General features: G+C 39.9%; 1 protein-coding gene across 1 annotated transcript in view; it reads left to right on the plus strand.

Annotated features, from left to right (window-relative positions):
* Positions 1-1,351, plus strand: part of RXFP2 (relaxin family peptide receptor 2) — a 37,353-nt gene extending 36,002 nt beyond the window's left edge. Inside the window, exon 17 of the mRNA XM_072937397.1 lies at positions 96-1,351. Coding sequence (XP_072793498.1) covers positions 96-355 — 260 coding nt within the window. The 3' untranslated portion in view covers positions 356-1,351. The remainder of the gene's footprint in view (positions 1-95) is intronic.
* Positions 1,352-18,245: the final 16,894 nt, after the last annotated feature.

Here is an 18,245-nt window from a genome sequence, read left to right on the forward strand (position 1 = left end):
AAGTGAACCAGACAGCCCTCTCCAAAATAGCATTGACTGTAAAATATTACGTGTATTCACGTCTATTAAAACCTCAATTTCTTTCGCTTCTCCAGGCACAGTTACTTCCTGGGTGGTCATTTTCTTCCTTCCAGTAAACAGTGCCTTGAACCCAGTCCTCTACACTCTCACAACCAGCTTTTACAAGGACGAGTTGAAACAGCTGCTGCACAAACATCGAAGAAAATTGATTTTCAAAACTAAAAAAAAAAGTTTGTCTACCTCCATTGTGTGGACAGATGACTCCTCTTTACTTAAACTTGGGGTTTTGAACAAAATAACCCTTGGGGACAATATAGTGAAACCAATTTCCTAGTAATGGTTTTGGAGCACTAGACTTTAAATGGACTACCTAAAAAAAAAAAAAGCACAGCATTTGGAAGACGACGTCTATAATACTTCTCATCTTTAGCAGCAGCAGACCCTTCTGCACAGAGAGCACAGCATGGTGACTTCGGGCTCTGCGTTCAGAGGGCAGCTGTGCTATTTGTCAGCCGTGCTAAGAATTGGACCTAAGGGTTCTCCTCACCCTGACATGGCTGAAATGCGCAAGTGAATCCATCTGTAGTAGGCTGGTGTGCAGTCCATCTCTGGCTAGTCAACACGCCAGCCTACCAGGGGATGCCCACACGTGGGCACTGTGTGGTCTGCTTTTAAATGAAGTTACGCTATCCATAAAATAAAAACATTCACAACATCTAATTCTAGTCTAGCCGTAATAGCACAAGCCCAACATGTCCTTCCTTGCTTTTCAGCATCGGATGAAATCATCAGCGTCCTCTGACCTGATAGCAAAGAGTTTCGGGGATGTTCACCCACCTCACGTCCTGCCCTGGGGAGGCTGTTGGAGCAGCTGCTCTGAAAGCTTAACTTCAGACCAGGTTCTCAGTCGGACACACGATCAGAGAGGCGTGCTGACTATTCACCTAGTACCATTCACCTTTTTGGCTTGTATTTAATGTCAGAAATGCTGAGACCCCAAGATATTTTTCTTAAGGTGGCCCGTGCCACAGGAAAACTGGGCACTCCAACTGCCAAAAACTACATTTTAATGTTTTCAAGTATAATTTCTTTAGAGCAGTATCCCTATTGCTGGCAAGTCCTGCATTCATATAACACACAGATAAGAAGTGTTAATGGGAATTTAAGAATACGGGATGCAGATAAATTCCTATTGTTTTTAACAAAAAGATTGGTAGCTTTGGGTTTGTTTTTTGAAAATGAAAAATGCTTGTGAAGGCCTGGTGTGTTTTTACACTGAAAATTCATATGTGAAAAAAAGAGGATCGGGTAAATAAAATTATATTTTACATTTGTCCATATATTATTTTAAGTTCAACAAAGACCATGGATAGGGCTTATTGATTGTTGCCCATGTTTCTCCTGGTCGAGAATGTAACTAGGAGACAAACACAGTACCTCAGTTAACAGGACACCTCTTGTCTTTTTCTTTCTCTTCCTCCTTTTTCCAAAGCATGAAGCAGTATCTTGGTTTCTTCCCTGTTGACTTCATTCTGAGTTCCTTTAATGAGATGGAATGTAAGCAGACGGCTGAGAACACCAGCTCACCTTCTACTGCATGTTAGATAGGATGCCCTTTTATCCAGTAGCATCCAGCAAAGAAAGAATCCCAGAGTTTATGCATCACGGCTGTTCCAGTGATTTACCGGTCATTACCTAATATGAACTAAAACCGTCGTGTGAGTGCCTTTATTTTCATCAAGCGAGGTATTTCTTACATCAGTGAACTCTCCACTAAATAGTGGACCTCCCCGTTGACTAGGCTGCCCCTTTTCCTTACAGTTTCTAACTTTTCTCCATTTCGTGTCCTCACTGTGATTAGTTGCTTCCCGGCGTATCTATTTTGTTAAATGTCTGTTGCCAGCCCTTGATCATCATACGACTTATTTCCTAATACGTTTCCCAACATCAGAATCATAAATAAGGAGTAGACCCTGAGCCTAGGGTGTTTCAGTCTTAGCACAAATGTGTGTCTCCCAGTTTCCCGTTCTTGAAAGGCATCAGGCTTGGGCGGGAGCCAAGCATCTGGGAACCGTGTTTGTGAACGTCAGCGCTCTCACTGCTGAGCTTTGACATGAGGAGAAGCACGAGGTCAGATGCACCAGGGAAACTGACAGCATATTTGACAGACAAACGGAGGCTGTATGTTGGTCAGCAGCATGCCACCGAATGGCATACAGTTGATTTCTAATAGCTTAGTGATTTACGATCTTATTCTCTGTACTGCTATATAAATAGAAAACCATCAGAACTATGTTTGATTTTAGCAAATAATAGCCTTTTATCTGGACTGAGTGGTCTTTTGTATTCAGTCAGACTTGTTTTCTAAACCCAGTATTTCTATGTAATTATGAAAATACCACCTCTGTTCACGAGCCATTTTCTATGACAACATAAACATCAATTAAACATCACTCTAGAATTCAAGATGGCATAGACTGTGCCATCTCTGAGCAGGAGAGGGTGAGGGCAAATTACCTGATCCACATCCTACTCTGCATTTTGTGTATGTCTAGTATCTTGTCTTGAAAAGAAAAAGATAACCTGAAAAATCAATAAGGAGCCTTAAGACAAGAGCAGAAAGAGAGGCTATGTGGTTTATATGCAATAGACAAAGCCAAGCTTTTTTTTTAAATATCACTTTATTTCTAATTAAAATTAAACTAGTTACAGCCCATCGCAGTTGCTTCTTGATGAGCAGATGCTTTAAGTGAAATTATGCATATCTGAGCTTTTGTGTAAGTAGCAGTATCACCTTCCCCACTCTCATCTTGCACCCCAATTCTGCAGCTTCATTGACCTGGTCTGTGTAGCATCACAGAGCCTCAAAAGCAATGTTGGTCAGCTCAGGATGACTCTGTTGCCAGATCAAGTCAGTATTTGGTAATTTGCTACGTATCTACTCACACCACATTTTCAAGATTTTCTCTCACACAAGGCAGTTCTTCACTCAGCTTTACCATCCTCAAGTTCATGAGCAACGCAGAGATCCAGAGAGTGCACACGCTAGAGACGAGAAATGTTAAAGATTTCATATCAGTCATATCCACCTTACCATCTGATTCAATTCTCCAAGGGAGTTGGAAGGAAACTTAGCTTCCAAAATTAACAAGGAATACAGGTAGGACTTAATTTCTTTCTAGCTTTTGCAGTGTAACATAAATGAGCATGTGGCTCTATTTAATAAGTAGCCTTAGGCAACTTTATTCAAGAAACAAAACATTGAAGGTAAGTGTTTATGTTTTCTTATTTCCTTATCCTGGTGAATGAGTGGCTACAAAGATTTCTGTTTACAGGTATCTGTTTGTATATTTATCTGTTCATGTATCTGTTCATATGTCACTTGCCTAACATCTTGTTTATGAAAGACAGAAGATGCCTATTTAATAACGATGATGTTTATTTCTGAACCAGGAAAATGAAATGAAATTAGACAGTTCTCCTTTTAAATGGCTTTTCAGTGGGAGATCCCAAAGTCCTTGAGAAATACTTCCCAAAGCCCTGCAAGCTAATTGAGACCTATTACTCAATGTATTTCATTACCCCAGTCTTTAGGATACTTCTCCACGTGACATGTTCGGAAGAAATAAATTACAAATGAAGAAATAGAGAACAAAAAGGCCAAGTGATGCAATTGCAGATCTGGGGGTGGGGATCTTCTGCTGTCTGAACAGCCTGGTCCCAGCCCACGGTGACACCTCCTACCACTAGGACCTGGGCAAACGCATAGCAATTTTGAGTTATAAACTCAAAGCTACTTTATATACCAGAAGAAATTATTTCTGGACTATCTGGGAGCTAATAAAACTTTCACTTGTTTAGTGATTCTCTGAATTCATGGTGTGAGGGTGTTTGATTTAGTATAAGTTTTGTAATGGAAGCCGTATACTTCCTGCTGAAGACAACACACATTTAAGGCGAGGAAATATGGTGTCAAAAGTGAGGGGGTGGTGCTGCAGTTCGAGCTCAGCCATCAACTACCTACAAGTCCTCAGACAAATATCTTTAAATCACTTCCATTCTCCGTAACTGACTTTCCTTAAGATTTTATCACATAAACTGATGTCTTGTCCCATTTCTGGGAAGATTATTACGTGGATTTGAAAACTTGGTGTGGGTTAAAAATCCTGAAGTTTAAATGAAGTTAAAGGATCATTCATTTCTCAACTTCCCTTTTCTCAGGAAGAATCAATGCACAGGTCGCCAATGTTCAGAAATCCACTCCATCCAGTGGATTTCCTTCCAGGAGTCTTCTATTCTAGAAAGAAAACTAAAGTCTCAGGCATTGAAGCTTTTCAAAGACACAGGAGCTGACAACAATATAGCAGTAAGTACAGCTTAAAACTTAGGTGGCGCATTGCTACAAAATCTAGGAATAAGAGATCAGGGTAATTAACAAGCAAACGTCTTAGCTACGAATCATAGACTGGTCTCTTCGCGTGAGTGCATTAATAGGTCTGCTGTCACCTAAATTACCCTCTAACACAGATGCAGATACACAGGGATGTCCAGCTCTTATGACTGGATGTATTCCTGGGAAAAGTGTTGTTAGGATAAAGAGACAATGACGTGTGCTTTCTGCATGGAGCCGTCATAGAACACGTGGTCCTTGACCCAGAATTCTCCATCTCGAATTTTGCACCATCAGCCATGAACCCTCCTCTTGGCACCAACCTCTCCCTCTCTGTTGGCTCTTTCTCCTCAAAACACAATGTTCAGAATTCCCACAGCTGAAAGACAATATTCCCATCCTATACCCTCCTTGAGCCTCTGTCTTTTTCTCACCTTCACTTTACAGCTAAACATTTTGAAAGGAGGGGAAGCTCTTGGTCGTCAGCATCTCACCTCCTGTGACTGCTCAACAACTGACCATCTTCACCAGTCCACTGAGCTGTCCTTGTGGAGATCCAGTCACTATGTTGTACACATGAAATGAATATAATATTATTATGTCAATTATATGTCAATGAAAATAAATATATACATACATACTTTAAATTTACAAAAATCACCAGGATAACAACCCAATGGGCAGTTTCTTTTTTTCAGCTATCTCACTTCTTTGAGGCATTTGTCACTGGTAGCCACCTCCTTCTTCTTCAAACCCCTCCCTCGGAATGGACCCCCTCTTTCGTGTTCTGCACTACTTCACCGGCTCTTCCCTCCCACATCATCATGAACTTCTTCTTCCTCTTGTCCCTTAAACTTAGATAGAAAGTTCCCAGGGCTTTACTCTTGACTCCCTGTTCTTTGCCCTCCATATGACCTTCCTTGGCTTCAACTTCTCTATGGCTGTCATAGCCAAGTTAATTAGTTTTTACAAACTCTGTTTAAAAGTAAGTACAAATAGAAGGAGCTTATTTGGATGGTTCTCACAAAATCTTGACACTTATTTGTTCAATCTTCTCCACCAATTATAGAACAATGTTTGTTGAAATTTCTAACCTCCCTGATGAGAATCAGCTCTTCTCTCAAGCTCATCCAAAGGCAGTGCATTTTTATATTTTAATAAATAGGTTCAAAAACCCACCAAAACTATTTGTTGGGGAGATTTTTTTATACAGGATAGAAAATTTCATAAGCTTAAAATACAGCAGCAGTCCAGGCTGGAGAGGGAAGGTGAAGACTCCGGTGGCTCTCTGTGAACTTCCTCTCGATTCCCTTATTTTTAATCCAAAACCTCAGCTTGTATAACCTTCTTACTAGTTCATTATTTTTGTCGGAGCAAATCAGAACATGCAGACATGACCACTGGCAGTGTGAGATCTAGAAGGGCATCTCAAGGGAAAGCTTCATCCCCATCAGTGAAGAGTCACGGGACAGGGAGGAGTGGAAACAGATCACGTGACAGTTGTTCTGGAGACCGTGGAGCGAGCAACAGCCTCCGTCTTCGGAGCTGAACCACTCTGTTGCTTTAGGAACGACGAATCTTTTTGTCTTCATCTTCCACTCTTCTCAGCTAGGTTCTTTCTTAAATGCTTGGTTCCTCATTTGCTTTGAATTTTTCATTGCTACCTTTTTTTATATACCAGAAGGAAAACCTTCCACAACACACTCAAAAAGAAATTGTTAACCTGATGGCTATTATTAAATAATAACCACTATAAAACTATTTAAACAATATTTAAACTACTTAAACAAATTGAGTAGGTAGTTTAGAATCTACCTACAAATGGTGCTGGAACAATTAGGCATCCATATTCAATAAAACAAAACTGGACTCAGAGTGTACATGTGTCATAAAAATTAACTCAAAATGGATCATAGACCTAACTGTAAAATAAACAAAAATTAAAACTTCTAGAAAATAACATAGGAGAAAAATTAGATGACCTTGAATATAACAATGACTTTTTAAATATAACACCAAATTCCAACTGTATGACATTCTGGAAAAGGTAAAACTATGGAAACAATAAAAATATCAGGGGTTGTGGGCATGGGGACAGGAGAGGGTTGAAGAGGCTCAGTACAGAGGACTTTTCAGGCAGTGAAAATAGTCTGCGATACTATAATCATGCATATACCTGTCATTATATATGTCTAAATCCATAGAATATACAACACCAAGAGGGAACCATAATGTAACTTCTGGACTTTGGATGATTATGACATGTCAATGCAGGGTCATCAACTATTATAAATGTACCACTCTGGTGGGGAATGTTAGTAATGGGGGAGACTAGCATGTGGGGGATCAGGGAGTATATGAGAAATCTCTGTACCTTCAATCGTTCTAAAAAATTGCTTAAATTGCTCTAAAAAATAAAGTCTTAATTAAAAAATATTTAACTAAAAATTGAGTTAATAGACTTTGTAACACACATAAATTACCAAAAAAAATTATTATTCAGAAATATCAAGAACATCCAACAAACTAATAGGAATAAGACAAGCCAAATTTTTTTTAGTGGACCAAGGATTTAAACCAACAATTCACAGAAGAAAACTAAATGGCCCATAAATACAAACAGAAAACAAACAAAAATGTTTACTCACATTATTAATCAGATAAATACAAATTAACACAAAAATGAAATACTGGCTTACACCATTAGATTAATAAAAGTAAGTTTGGATACACTGACTTTTCAAGAATGTAGTGGAAGAGAAAATCTTTTGCGTCTGGGTGGGAGTGTAAATTATCACAACAGTTGTGAACAGTCTGGCACTATTAAAGTTGAATGGGTGCAAAATAGGCCTACCCTATTGGCTTCATCTTATACGCCCCCCCGTATTCTCCCGAACCATCTACTCCAACTCAGTTGCTGCTATTACAGTCACTTTCACATAGACCTGAAACAGCACGTAACACATTGAGCAGCTAAAACTGGTTTTGCCTCCTTAAATAGGTTGTTGATTAATCAAGCCTGGAGTTATTTTATAGGGACAGCACTGCACATGTGATAGGAACCCATGTCTCCAGGATGTCCCTGGAACCGAGAATCTTCAGTCTACAGAACTTGAATAGAAATGTTGCCACCAGGGCCCTTTACAAAGTGAGAAGTCCTTCAGTAAGGAAAACCTGGCTTCCAGCATCGGAAGTAGCTCGTGTGGACTGATTCATGACTAGCCAGTCAGCTTCCAAGTTTGAAATTCCCCTAACCCCTTAAATATCGCCCTGGACCCTGGGTCGGGAAGACAGATTTGAGCCTCATGTCCTGTCTCCTTGTCAGTTGACCTCGCAATAAAGCTGCTTCTTTTCTCGAAAGCTAGTGCCATAGTATTGGCTTCTATGTGTGTTAAGCAGTGAATCCTTGCTTGGTTGCAGGCCTGTGCAGCTCTGCTCCCTGACGCTGACCAGCCAGCCATCGGAAGTCTCTGGCTCTCCTCCTCAGGAAGAAGCATGAGGCCACAGGAGGGTGAGAAGCTGGGGAGGGGGGTGGAATCCAGCCTCTCCAACAGCTACTGAAGAGGCCAGGTGATATAATCTGAAGGTGCAGGGTACTCCCCTTTGAATGAACTTTATCTGTAGGAGAGAGAAAAGGGGGGCCAGCAGATTAATTGACTGAAAACAAAAGTTATAAAAGATGGTGTACACTATATCATTTACACAAAAGTTTAAACGTATACCCATATATATCTAATACAGGGCAATGATATTCTTCAGTTTTAAAAAAGGATTTATTTCTGGGAAAGAGAAAAAATTTAATCTGTCTTAAACAACTGTTCTTTAAAAAAAGACCTAAAGCAAATATAATTAACATGATTATCTATTTAATTTTGTCACTGTATACACTGTTAACAGTTATCTTAGTTTGTAAACTTCTCTGTGATTCCACTGTCTTTCAGAATTAAAATTTAAATGGGTCAAGCCCTCATCCTGCATATCATAGTGTTAGAATGTCCAGAAGTCCCTTCAAAGTTTATTTGACTTTTCAGGGGATTTTCAACTATTGCCTAAGTCAGTTCCTGTTCTATAAGCCCTTAACCTTTTCCCCTGACCCCCGGCTCTGGGCCTCCTCTAGTCTTGACTATCTGGACCATATGCCTCAGTCCTCCCTCAGTATGGTGCTACCACCAACACCCTTGCACAGCAGAAGGATGCTGCAGGGAGGGCTATGTTATCCCCAGACTCCACATACCATTATTAGCACAAAGGTACTGTTTACAGACTTATGCTTGAGGGTAAATGAAGATGGATTACAGTTCAGTAAAAATATTATATAAAATATGTTCTAAAAGCTCATTCAGCCATTTCCATCACTACATTTAGGCCGACGTTGTCTCCATCTCCTGGGGCTTTTCTGTCACACACACACACACACACACACACACACACACACACCCTTTCTCTCTACCCTGACTGCCAGACTTCCATCCCTCAGATCCCGTTAATCCCTTCTGCAGAATAGTTGTGTTTTTCACCCCACCCCAAACTGAGTTTCAAGGCTACCTATGCTTATCCAAAATAGGAATCCATACTGTTAAACAAAAGGCCTTCTATTTAGGGTCTCCACCCTTTAGCTGCACAAAACAGAAGGAAAAGCTTTGAAATTATAGGCTTTCTTTCAGCATAAAACATTTTTATGAAAGATAGCTTCCCCCTACAAGTCTTTCTGAGAACAGCATGAAAATTCACCTTACATCTGTCCAGAATAAATCTGCAAGAGTGGTAACTCCCCCCAGTTCCCCCACCCATATTTTACCCAACTCAGCCCTTCTATAGATACAGAAATCCTAAAGCCCTGAAATCCGGGTCAGTTCAGCACAGGGGAGAATAATTCTATACGCCTGAACTGATCCTGAAGAAATGTCTGTATTATGATCCAGTATTAAGATGACTGTCCATAAGGATGATGCCTTACATGTGTACAACCTTCCACAGTTTACAGGAACTTTTATATTTAAAAAAACAGTCTATAAAGGAATACACAAGGAGATAACAAATGATTTTTAGCGGAACCGAAACCAAAATCCAGTTCTCTCAACTCTGAATACAGTCCTTTCCACTCTACCAACCTGTGGCTAACCTTCTGTCACCAGGAAAAGATTAGATTAGTATGAAGGTACTATAGAAAGGATAAAGTGAAAAGAAATATAAAAGATTTCAGGAAGAATTCATTTCAGAGTTTAAGTTTGGGTGGATAAATAGTTGTCTAGAACAGTGCCTAATACGTCCTATGTGCTCAATAATTTGTCAAATGAATGAAATGTGGATGTCCTTGGCAGCCTGAAGTCACCATCTAGTTGCCAAGAATAACACCGGGGTTTTAGGTGGCTGAAGTGGTGTTCTCCAGAACAGGGGGCGATGTGTTTACATCTATGTAAATCTATCTCCAGAATTTCCCCATCCCTATTACTCTCTTCCTTGCCTACCACTTGTACCCAAAGCCACGTTAGAAAGTGTTGATTGTCAATAACATACCCAGGGATATGAAGACCCTCCCTAGAGGGAGATGCTGAGGTTCATATAAAATTTTTTCACAACTTTATTACCTACTGAATAGAGTATCTTTTGTGTAATCTTTGGTAAAACCAGACTTTCTTAAAGGAGTGAGTGTATGTGACATCATCTTCCTGGGGTTGAGGATGAATGAGGCTGTGCAGAACACAAAGATTATAGGAGGTGAAGTAAAGTCCTTGACTTTAATTCACAAGGGTGACGGCGGGGTGGATTTGCTCAGAGAATAGGACGCATCAGAGAACAGAGCTCGGTTCCAGGCTCAGGAGAGACTGTCCAGTGGCTGAACAAGACAACAGAGTTTTATTTGGCAGAATTTGCTTGAGAGAGCAAGAAAAGAGAAAAGGGATTCAAAGAGAGAGTGAAGATCAAGTTTTAAACCCCTGCTACAAATACTGCAATCAGATTGAAGCATACCAGAGAATTTAGAGCACTAACCAAAACATAAGCGATATCTATCTAGCAAAAATGCCGGAATGTAATCAAGTCACCTGCAAAGCACATTCAGGAGAGATGAGGGGTCTCTGTTTGCCTTAAACCACAGCAATTCCTGAATGGTTTCCTGGTTTATATCCATGAGAAGCTTATAGAACATTGCCAAATATTGAATATCTATGATTGTATTGAGTTAAAAACTCACTAAAGAAGTAGGGGAGGGTATAGCTCAAGTGGTAGAGCATATGCATAGCATACATGGAGGTCACGGGTCCAATCCCCAGTATCTCCTCTAAGAATAAATAAATATTAAATAAACCTAATTATCTCCCCCATCAAATAAATAAACTTTATTAAAAAAACTTACTAAAGTATTCAAACGTCTTGTGATAAGTGAACATGAGTCAAAAGAAACAAAATTCCATTAACTCAATGCAATTTTTAATCAGCAGATATTGAAGATTCAATTTAAGAGTTAACGGTTTTAGAGTAGCCTCTAGGCAAGGAGATAACGTCTTTCCTTGGGGTAGATTAGGGAAGTAAAATATTGCTTTCGTGGACTTCCACAGTGGCTGACTGGCTTCCACAGTTTGCCAGATCTACTCTGAAGTTTTAATTATTATATATTTTTTTATTGATGTATAGTCAGTTTACAATGTTACATCCATTTCTGATATACAGCACAATGTTTCAGTCTTCCGGATACATACATATATTCCTGTTCATATTCTTTTTCATTATGGATACTGTGAAGTTTTTTAAACCCTAACTCACTACTGGGGCCCAACAGGCTCACTCCAGAGCCACTGTGGTGTTGGGAAAGCCACAAACTGGTGGTCTGTTTTCTTTTCTTTGTAACAATGTAATTAGTATTGCACAAACTAAACTATGGCAACACTGAAGGAAACTTAAAGTAAAAAAAAGGTAGTTATCCATAATCCCACCATTTTAATATAATAATGATTTTCATTTATTTATATATTTTCTGGCCCTTATGATGTTAATGTATGTGTTTTCATCAATGTCAATCCAGGGTACGTATAACTGTGTGGTGCTGATTTTCTTTTGCAAGATTGTAAAATTTTTTCATGTTACCCAGTTTTCATAATTGTTGTTTTTCTATATTGAGATGCAAGATTTTCCACTGAAGTGTTAGTCCTAATTGACTTAACCACTTCCCTGCTGTGAAACACTCTGGTTCTTTCCAACTTTGTTCATTCATTCAGAAAGCAAGAAGAGCCTTTTATGTGCCAAACACTGGACTAAACATTAGAGACATTAGACCTTTTTAATAATTAAACATTAGAGACATAAATAGTCCTGCACTTGACAAGTTCAGGGGGAAAGAGACGTGCTCGCTGAAGGGAGACCTGGAAGCAAACTGCCTGGATTGAAATCCTGGCTCCCTAATTCTGAGCTCTTTGAGTTCTGCCAAGTCCCTTGAACCTTAATGTGACTCAGTTTCCTCACCTCATCAGGTTTGGAGATTTGAAAATTAAAAGAATTAATAAACCTCAACACTTAGGATCTGGAATACAGAACATGCTCAATAAAGTTTATTATTTCATTCACAGATGAAGGGTGCCTAGGGTTCATTCCTAGGCACAGGTTTTTGGTTTGGTTTGGTTTAAGTGGTGTGGCCACTACATAATGACTATATAAGAAGAATGACTGTATAGGAAGAATGAATATTTGGTTTTCTTTCTGACACTGACACAAATATGCTATTTTTTAAAATTTGCACCTTTTGAAGTTCAAAAATTGCAACTTTTCCACCTATCAATGGGAGTGGTGACTATCCACCATGAGAGTTCTGTAGGAATATGACAGAGGCACAAAACTGTGCAGTCAGCAGCCTTCAGGGATGGCCTCATCTCCAGAGCCGCCTCACCCAAGGTCATGCTCTCCCGAGGCTGGCTGGCATCTGACAACCGACTGAGATGGGGACCCCCAGTGCAGTTCAAGGCATGACAGCTCTGATGGCTCATCTCTGACCCAGAGCTCCCCGTGGCATAGGTCCTGCATCCTGGCTCATTTCTCCCTCTGCTTCATCTGCTTCCTCCCTCTTCTTTCCACCTCCCTCGGGGTACACCCTAAGAAACCCCCTGAACACGAAACTCTGCCTCAGAGTCTGCTTTCTGGATACATGAACCTGTGAAATACCATGAAAGAAACATGAGGTTGCCAAACCCTTGGGTAGAAAAGGAACATAAAAACCTCACACTGGGCATTGAAAGACCTAGTTCAAGTCCCACATCAGCCACAGAGAGGCAGTGTGATCTTGAACAAGCCTCTCACTGTCTTGACCCTCAAATGTTTGTGAGACAAGAATAATTCCTCCCTGTCTATCTTACAGGGTTATGGTCATGAGGACATAATGGTAAGATAATATGTGTCTTGAGAAAACACTCTACAGACTATAAGACATTAGATAATTTATTATTATTCAGTAGATTCTGAAGTTGTTCTTTTCTTTGACTGTTGCTAAGTTTATCCTTCTCAGCATTAAACCATTCAGACTGCTCTAGAAAAATATTTCCCTGGGCTATGCTCATTGCTGGCTGGAACCCTTTAAGGCTCATAAAAAGATGTCAGAAATTCTGTGTGAATGTCAGAGTTCTCAGCAGACTTACCACAAACATTTCCAAGTAAAATAATCTGTGATTACACATCTAGATCCTAGGCTACGTGAAAACCTGCAGTATTGGGTATAAATGAACTAAGATGTAAGAGAGTTAGCGGTAGACACTTAAGAATGGATACAAAGGAGACACTTGGGCCCCAAGTCCCATTACTGCAGAGGAAGTTCCAGTACAGTGATTTTTATGGGGAGGGGGGGATATTGCTGTTTCAGCCCATCTTGGCTAGAGAACTGTGCACGTACCCCTTGGTTCATTTTTCTTTGTGTTTGTTAAATTTCTTCATAATAGTCAGGAGTCTCATCAGAGAGATGGTAACTCAATTGGAAATCAGAAGAATGATGGACATTTCAATTTGCAATGGGAAGAGAGACTGATAATGCAGAGACTGGACTTAACGGGAACGGCAGCTCTTCAGTGAAAAGTGTCAGTGGGAGAAGGTACACCAGCTACCTCTGCTCACTGTGCCCTGTGCCACGTCGGTCTGACAAAGGTGTCCAGTGAGCTGCTTCCACTGCAAACATTTCATCTATCTGTCTGTCTGTCTGTCTGTCTATCTACCTACCTACCTACCTATCATCTCTTTTTCTGAGGAAGTCTCAGATTGCTGTTAGAGTTCACTTACCAGTAAACTGCTATAAAAGAAAATTTAGGGGCTATAATGAAGGTCATGGCCTCTCTACCTTCAGAGATCTTTGAGATCCTCATTTCAATTCACTGAAAAACACGTTAGTAACTAAATATTAAAGCATTTTCCCTTTGCTAAGGGCAGCAATCTTCCTCTTAGCCCCTTTCCAGCACTGATATGAACACAGCAGATCCTATTCAAAAAGCACACTGGTGATGGTGGGGCTGCTCTGTCAATGCCTGCCAACAAGAGTGCACAAATTATCCTTGATTTTCACCCCAAAATATTAATAAATGATTAATAGAGAAACTGAGTGTCCATTTGATAGTAAATAGAATAAGATCTAAGCTAAACAAAGAAAAATGAAAAAAATTGATGTAAATATCTCTTGTCTGCTCTCTGTTTCTCTCGCTCTTCTCTCTTCCTTAGGATCTAACAACCTTTGCAAAGGTTTTTTCCCTTGCGGTCCCCTGGCCTCCCAAACTCCTCACCCTAATTTGGCCACCCATGACTCAGTATCTTTATTTTGACTCCACCTCCCAACCCAAGGCATGCATTCCTTCCCCACTCACGACCCCAGTCGTAGATGGGTTCTTATGCCCTCAGATTTTAGGGCTAACTAGCTGACCTGGAGGCTAACTTAGTATAATAGAAAGGGGCTGGGTGGGGATGGGCTGCTCCCAGGTAACACGTACCAAATGCATGTTAATGACAAACCCCTCCAGACGAATGGTCCACGGGAACTACTTTCCCCATTGGAGGTTCTAATGGTGGACATTTCTGACTTGACAGCTAAGGACGGCTCAGGGAGCGGAGACACTTCACCAGAGTACCCACTTTCGCCCCAGTCTGAGGAGGTTCCGCCAGCCCTCATGTTTTCACGTAGAGGCCCTCTACCTGCTGCTTTCCTTCCTTCTAAGTTCTGGGAATGTTGAGACTATCTTGCCAACAGCCTTTCTGATTCCCTGAATTCCCTTTAGTCTGGTAGTGCACTTGGCTTCAGAACAGAGAGGGCTGAGGTGTCTGTCAGTGATGATCCCCTCTGATCTGGCAATTCTGAAGGATAAGCGTGCCAAAATGAGACAATTAAAGGAGCAGTGCCCTGTGCGTGAGAACAAGGATTTCCTAAAGCACTGAGTGCCGCCCAAAAGATGAGTAGAAAGTACCCGAAGACCCTCGCAGTATTTTAACTTACATTTACAAAAAAAATCATGACGCTTTAAAACTCCGCCAGTGTCTACAACAGAATCACTCTGCATTTCCTGAGACAGAAGCTGTGTGAAAAGAGAGACATTGCCAAGGACATTTGGGAGGCTGACCAGCGGTGACATCGAGCAGCAGTTTCCTGTGAGAAGCCCAGCTGCCATTTAGACGCATTTAGACCAGGCAGGCAAGGGCAGAAACCCAGCAAAGAGGACTGGAGAGAGGAGACGAGGGTCTGGAAGTGAGGGGGATAATGGAGATGCCTCACTGTAGGCCATAGGCAGGAAAGCCCCAGTGAGGAGCTCAGCAAATACCCTACAAACAACATGCACTGCCACTCACCTCCTGAGTCTTTCAGCACATGCCTCTGCGAGCTCCTGACCTCAGGGCACCTGATGCATAAAAACCAACATGGCAAACCTTTCCTTTTGTTCTTATGAACTGGCAAATATAAGGCCCATACCACTGATGTTCCCCCAAAGTCCCGACTATCCAAAATGACCAGAAACAAGGCATTCACTCATTCAGTGAAATGGATGGAGTGGAAAATGGGGGGTGGGCACAGGAGGGACATTTCACCAACTTCCACATACTTCAGCAAGATCTTCATGTCTGCCTTCCACTTGGCTGTAACACATGTATGTGGTTGAGATTTTCTTTTTCCTGTTAGCATGTTCAGGTAGCTGTGCTTCACATGACTAATGTACACGTATATGATTTTAATCTGGTCAATTTTGCTTTTTTTTTTTTTAAAGTTTGCATCCTTTTACCAACCTCTCCCTATTTTCCTCACCTCCCCCAGCCCCTGGCAACCACCATTCTACTCTATGTGTTTGACTTTTTATTTTTAATTTTTTTTCAGATTCCACATTTGAGCGATGCCATGAAGCTTTTTTCTTTCTCTGGCTTATTTCACTTAGCATAATGCCCTCAAGGTCCATCCGTGTTGTCACACGTGGCAGGATTTCCTTCTTTCTCATGGCTGAATAATAGTTCATTATATAGAGATCTTCCTTGACTTACAGTGGGGTTACATCTTGATAAACACATCCTATGTTGAAAATATCATAAGTTGAAAATGCATTTAATACACATAACCTACTAAACAGCATAGCTTAGCCCAGCCTAACTTAAATGTGCTCAGAACACTTACATTAGCCTACAGTTGGGCAAAATCATCTAACATAAAGTCTGTTTTATAATGAAGTGTTGAGCATCTCATGTAATGTATTGAATACTGTACTGAAAGTGAACAACAAAGTGGTTATAAGTGTTTTATACCCTCGTGAGCCTGTGGCTGACTGGGAACTGCAGCTCGCTGCCACTGCCCAACCTCACCAGAGAGTATTACACCCATATCACTAGCCCAGGAAAAGGTCCACGTTCAAAATTCAAAGTATGGTTTCTACAGAAAGCATGGCTTTCACACCATCGTAAAGTCCAAAAATCTCAAGTGAAACCATCATAAGTTGGGAACCATCTGTATGTATACCACATCTTTTTTATCCGTTCATCTGGTGATGGACATTTAGATTGTTGCCATATTTTGGCTCTTGTGAATAATGCTGCAATGAACATGGAAGTACAGAGACTCTCCAATATTCTGTTTTCATTTACTTTGGAAACTTACCCAGAAGTGGGATTGCTGGATCATATGGTAATTCTATTTTTAATTTTTTGAGGAACCTCAAAACTTTTCCATAGAGGCTGAATCAGTTTGCATTCCTACCAACAGCACATGAAAATTCCCTTTTATCCACATCCTCGCCAACCCTGTTATCGCTTGTCTTTTTGATGACAGCCATTTTCATAGGTCTGAGCTGGTACCTCCTGGTGGTTTTGATTTGCCTTTCCCTGACTGTTAGGAACGTTAAGCATCTTTTCATGTACCGATTGACCATTTATATGTCTTCTTTGGGAAAATGTCTATTCAGTTCCTCTGCCCGTTTTTAAACCAGATTCTTTGGGGTTTTTTGCTATTGAGTTATATGAGTTCTTCATATATTTTGGATATTAACCCCTTAGCAGATAGACATTTTGCAAAATATTTTCTCCCATTCTGTAGATAGTCTCTTCATTTTGTTGATGGTTTCCTTTGCTGTACAGACACTTTTTAGTTTGATGTAGTCCCATTTGTTTATTTTTGCTTTTGCTTTTGGTGTCAAATCCTAAAAAATTTCATTGCCAAGACAAGTGTCAAGGAGCTTACCCCCTATGTTTTCTTCTAGGTCCATTCTGTCAACTTTGGTCAATTCTGTTACAATAAAACTTCATTCCTGAATGATTTGTTCAGGAACAAATCCTGAACAATGATTTGTTCATTGAGTTGTTACTGTATAAGGAAAATAACATCAAAATGCAAGACTTAGAAAAACAAAAACAATAATTTAAGTTTTTGCAAGATCAAAGTGTTATTCACTTTTGCTTAATATCAGATTGTAAATCATCAACTGCAAGAAAGAAATTACTCAATTTTTCATAGTGTTGACTAAAGATTCCATTTTTACAAGATGCAGAACAAGTTGTATGATTTTTAATGATATTTTTTCCTTAGGATTGGAGTAATTTTTTTCCAATCAAGAAACAACATTTTCAAAAAAAACTTCATCTCTGTCAGTGCACCTAATGGATACTATAAAATATACCAGCTTGTTGACTTTCTATGCTAATAACTGACCCTGAAAAGAAGTTTAATTTCTTAGAATGTAAAATAGGGTTATTTCCATGTATTTGTCTATTAATCAAATATCTTAAACCCAAATTTATAATGGGCATATGTGTCTGGCATTAAATTGTTTTTCGAATGAAGTACATTATTTCTCTGACCCAACAGCTATTACCGAATACTACAGAGATGTCTGTAATTGTGTTTGCAAGCACAGCTCTAATGGCTTCTGAAATACAATTTAAAAATCAATATCTGAAAGTATTTTAAATGCATACTTGGACATTATTCATCCTAGAGGCATGCACATCTCATTTTCTAGAAAAACCAAAGGCATATTCTGTCAAAATGAAAACTACTTTTTCAATTCTGTCTGTATGATTTGATTGTGCAGGGATAGTACTCAGATTTAACCAGTTTAGAGGATGAACTAAATGATGACAGATGTTAAACTTGAACAGCTTAGACACATTTTCTACAGCTAAAACTTTGTGTCTTAGTAATATGTAGCTACCACCATGCACAAAGAAATGAATAAAGTAAAAATTAACTCTTAAGTTTTTAAAGACATTGCCACAGGACTGGTTGTGAATGTTAAATGTATAGTTTCTTATGGAACTAAGACTAAGTGATGCCTAAAAGAGAGAGATGACAGTATTTAGAGTTCTGTGCAAGGGAGGAAGGTGTAGCTCAGGTGGTAGAGTGCATGCT

Source organism: Vicugna pacos, chromosome 14, assembly GCF_048564905.1.
Source record: "Vicugna pacos chromosome 14, VicPac4, whole genome shotgun sequence".
In the NCBI taxonomy this organism is placed as follows: domain Eukaryota; kingdom Metazoa; phylum Chordata; class Mammalia; order Artiodactyla; family Camelidae; genus Vicugna; species Vicugna pacos.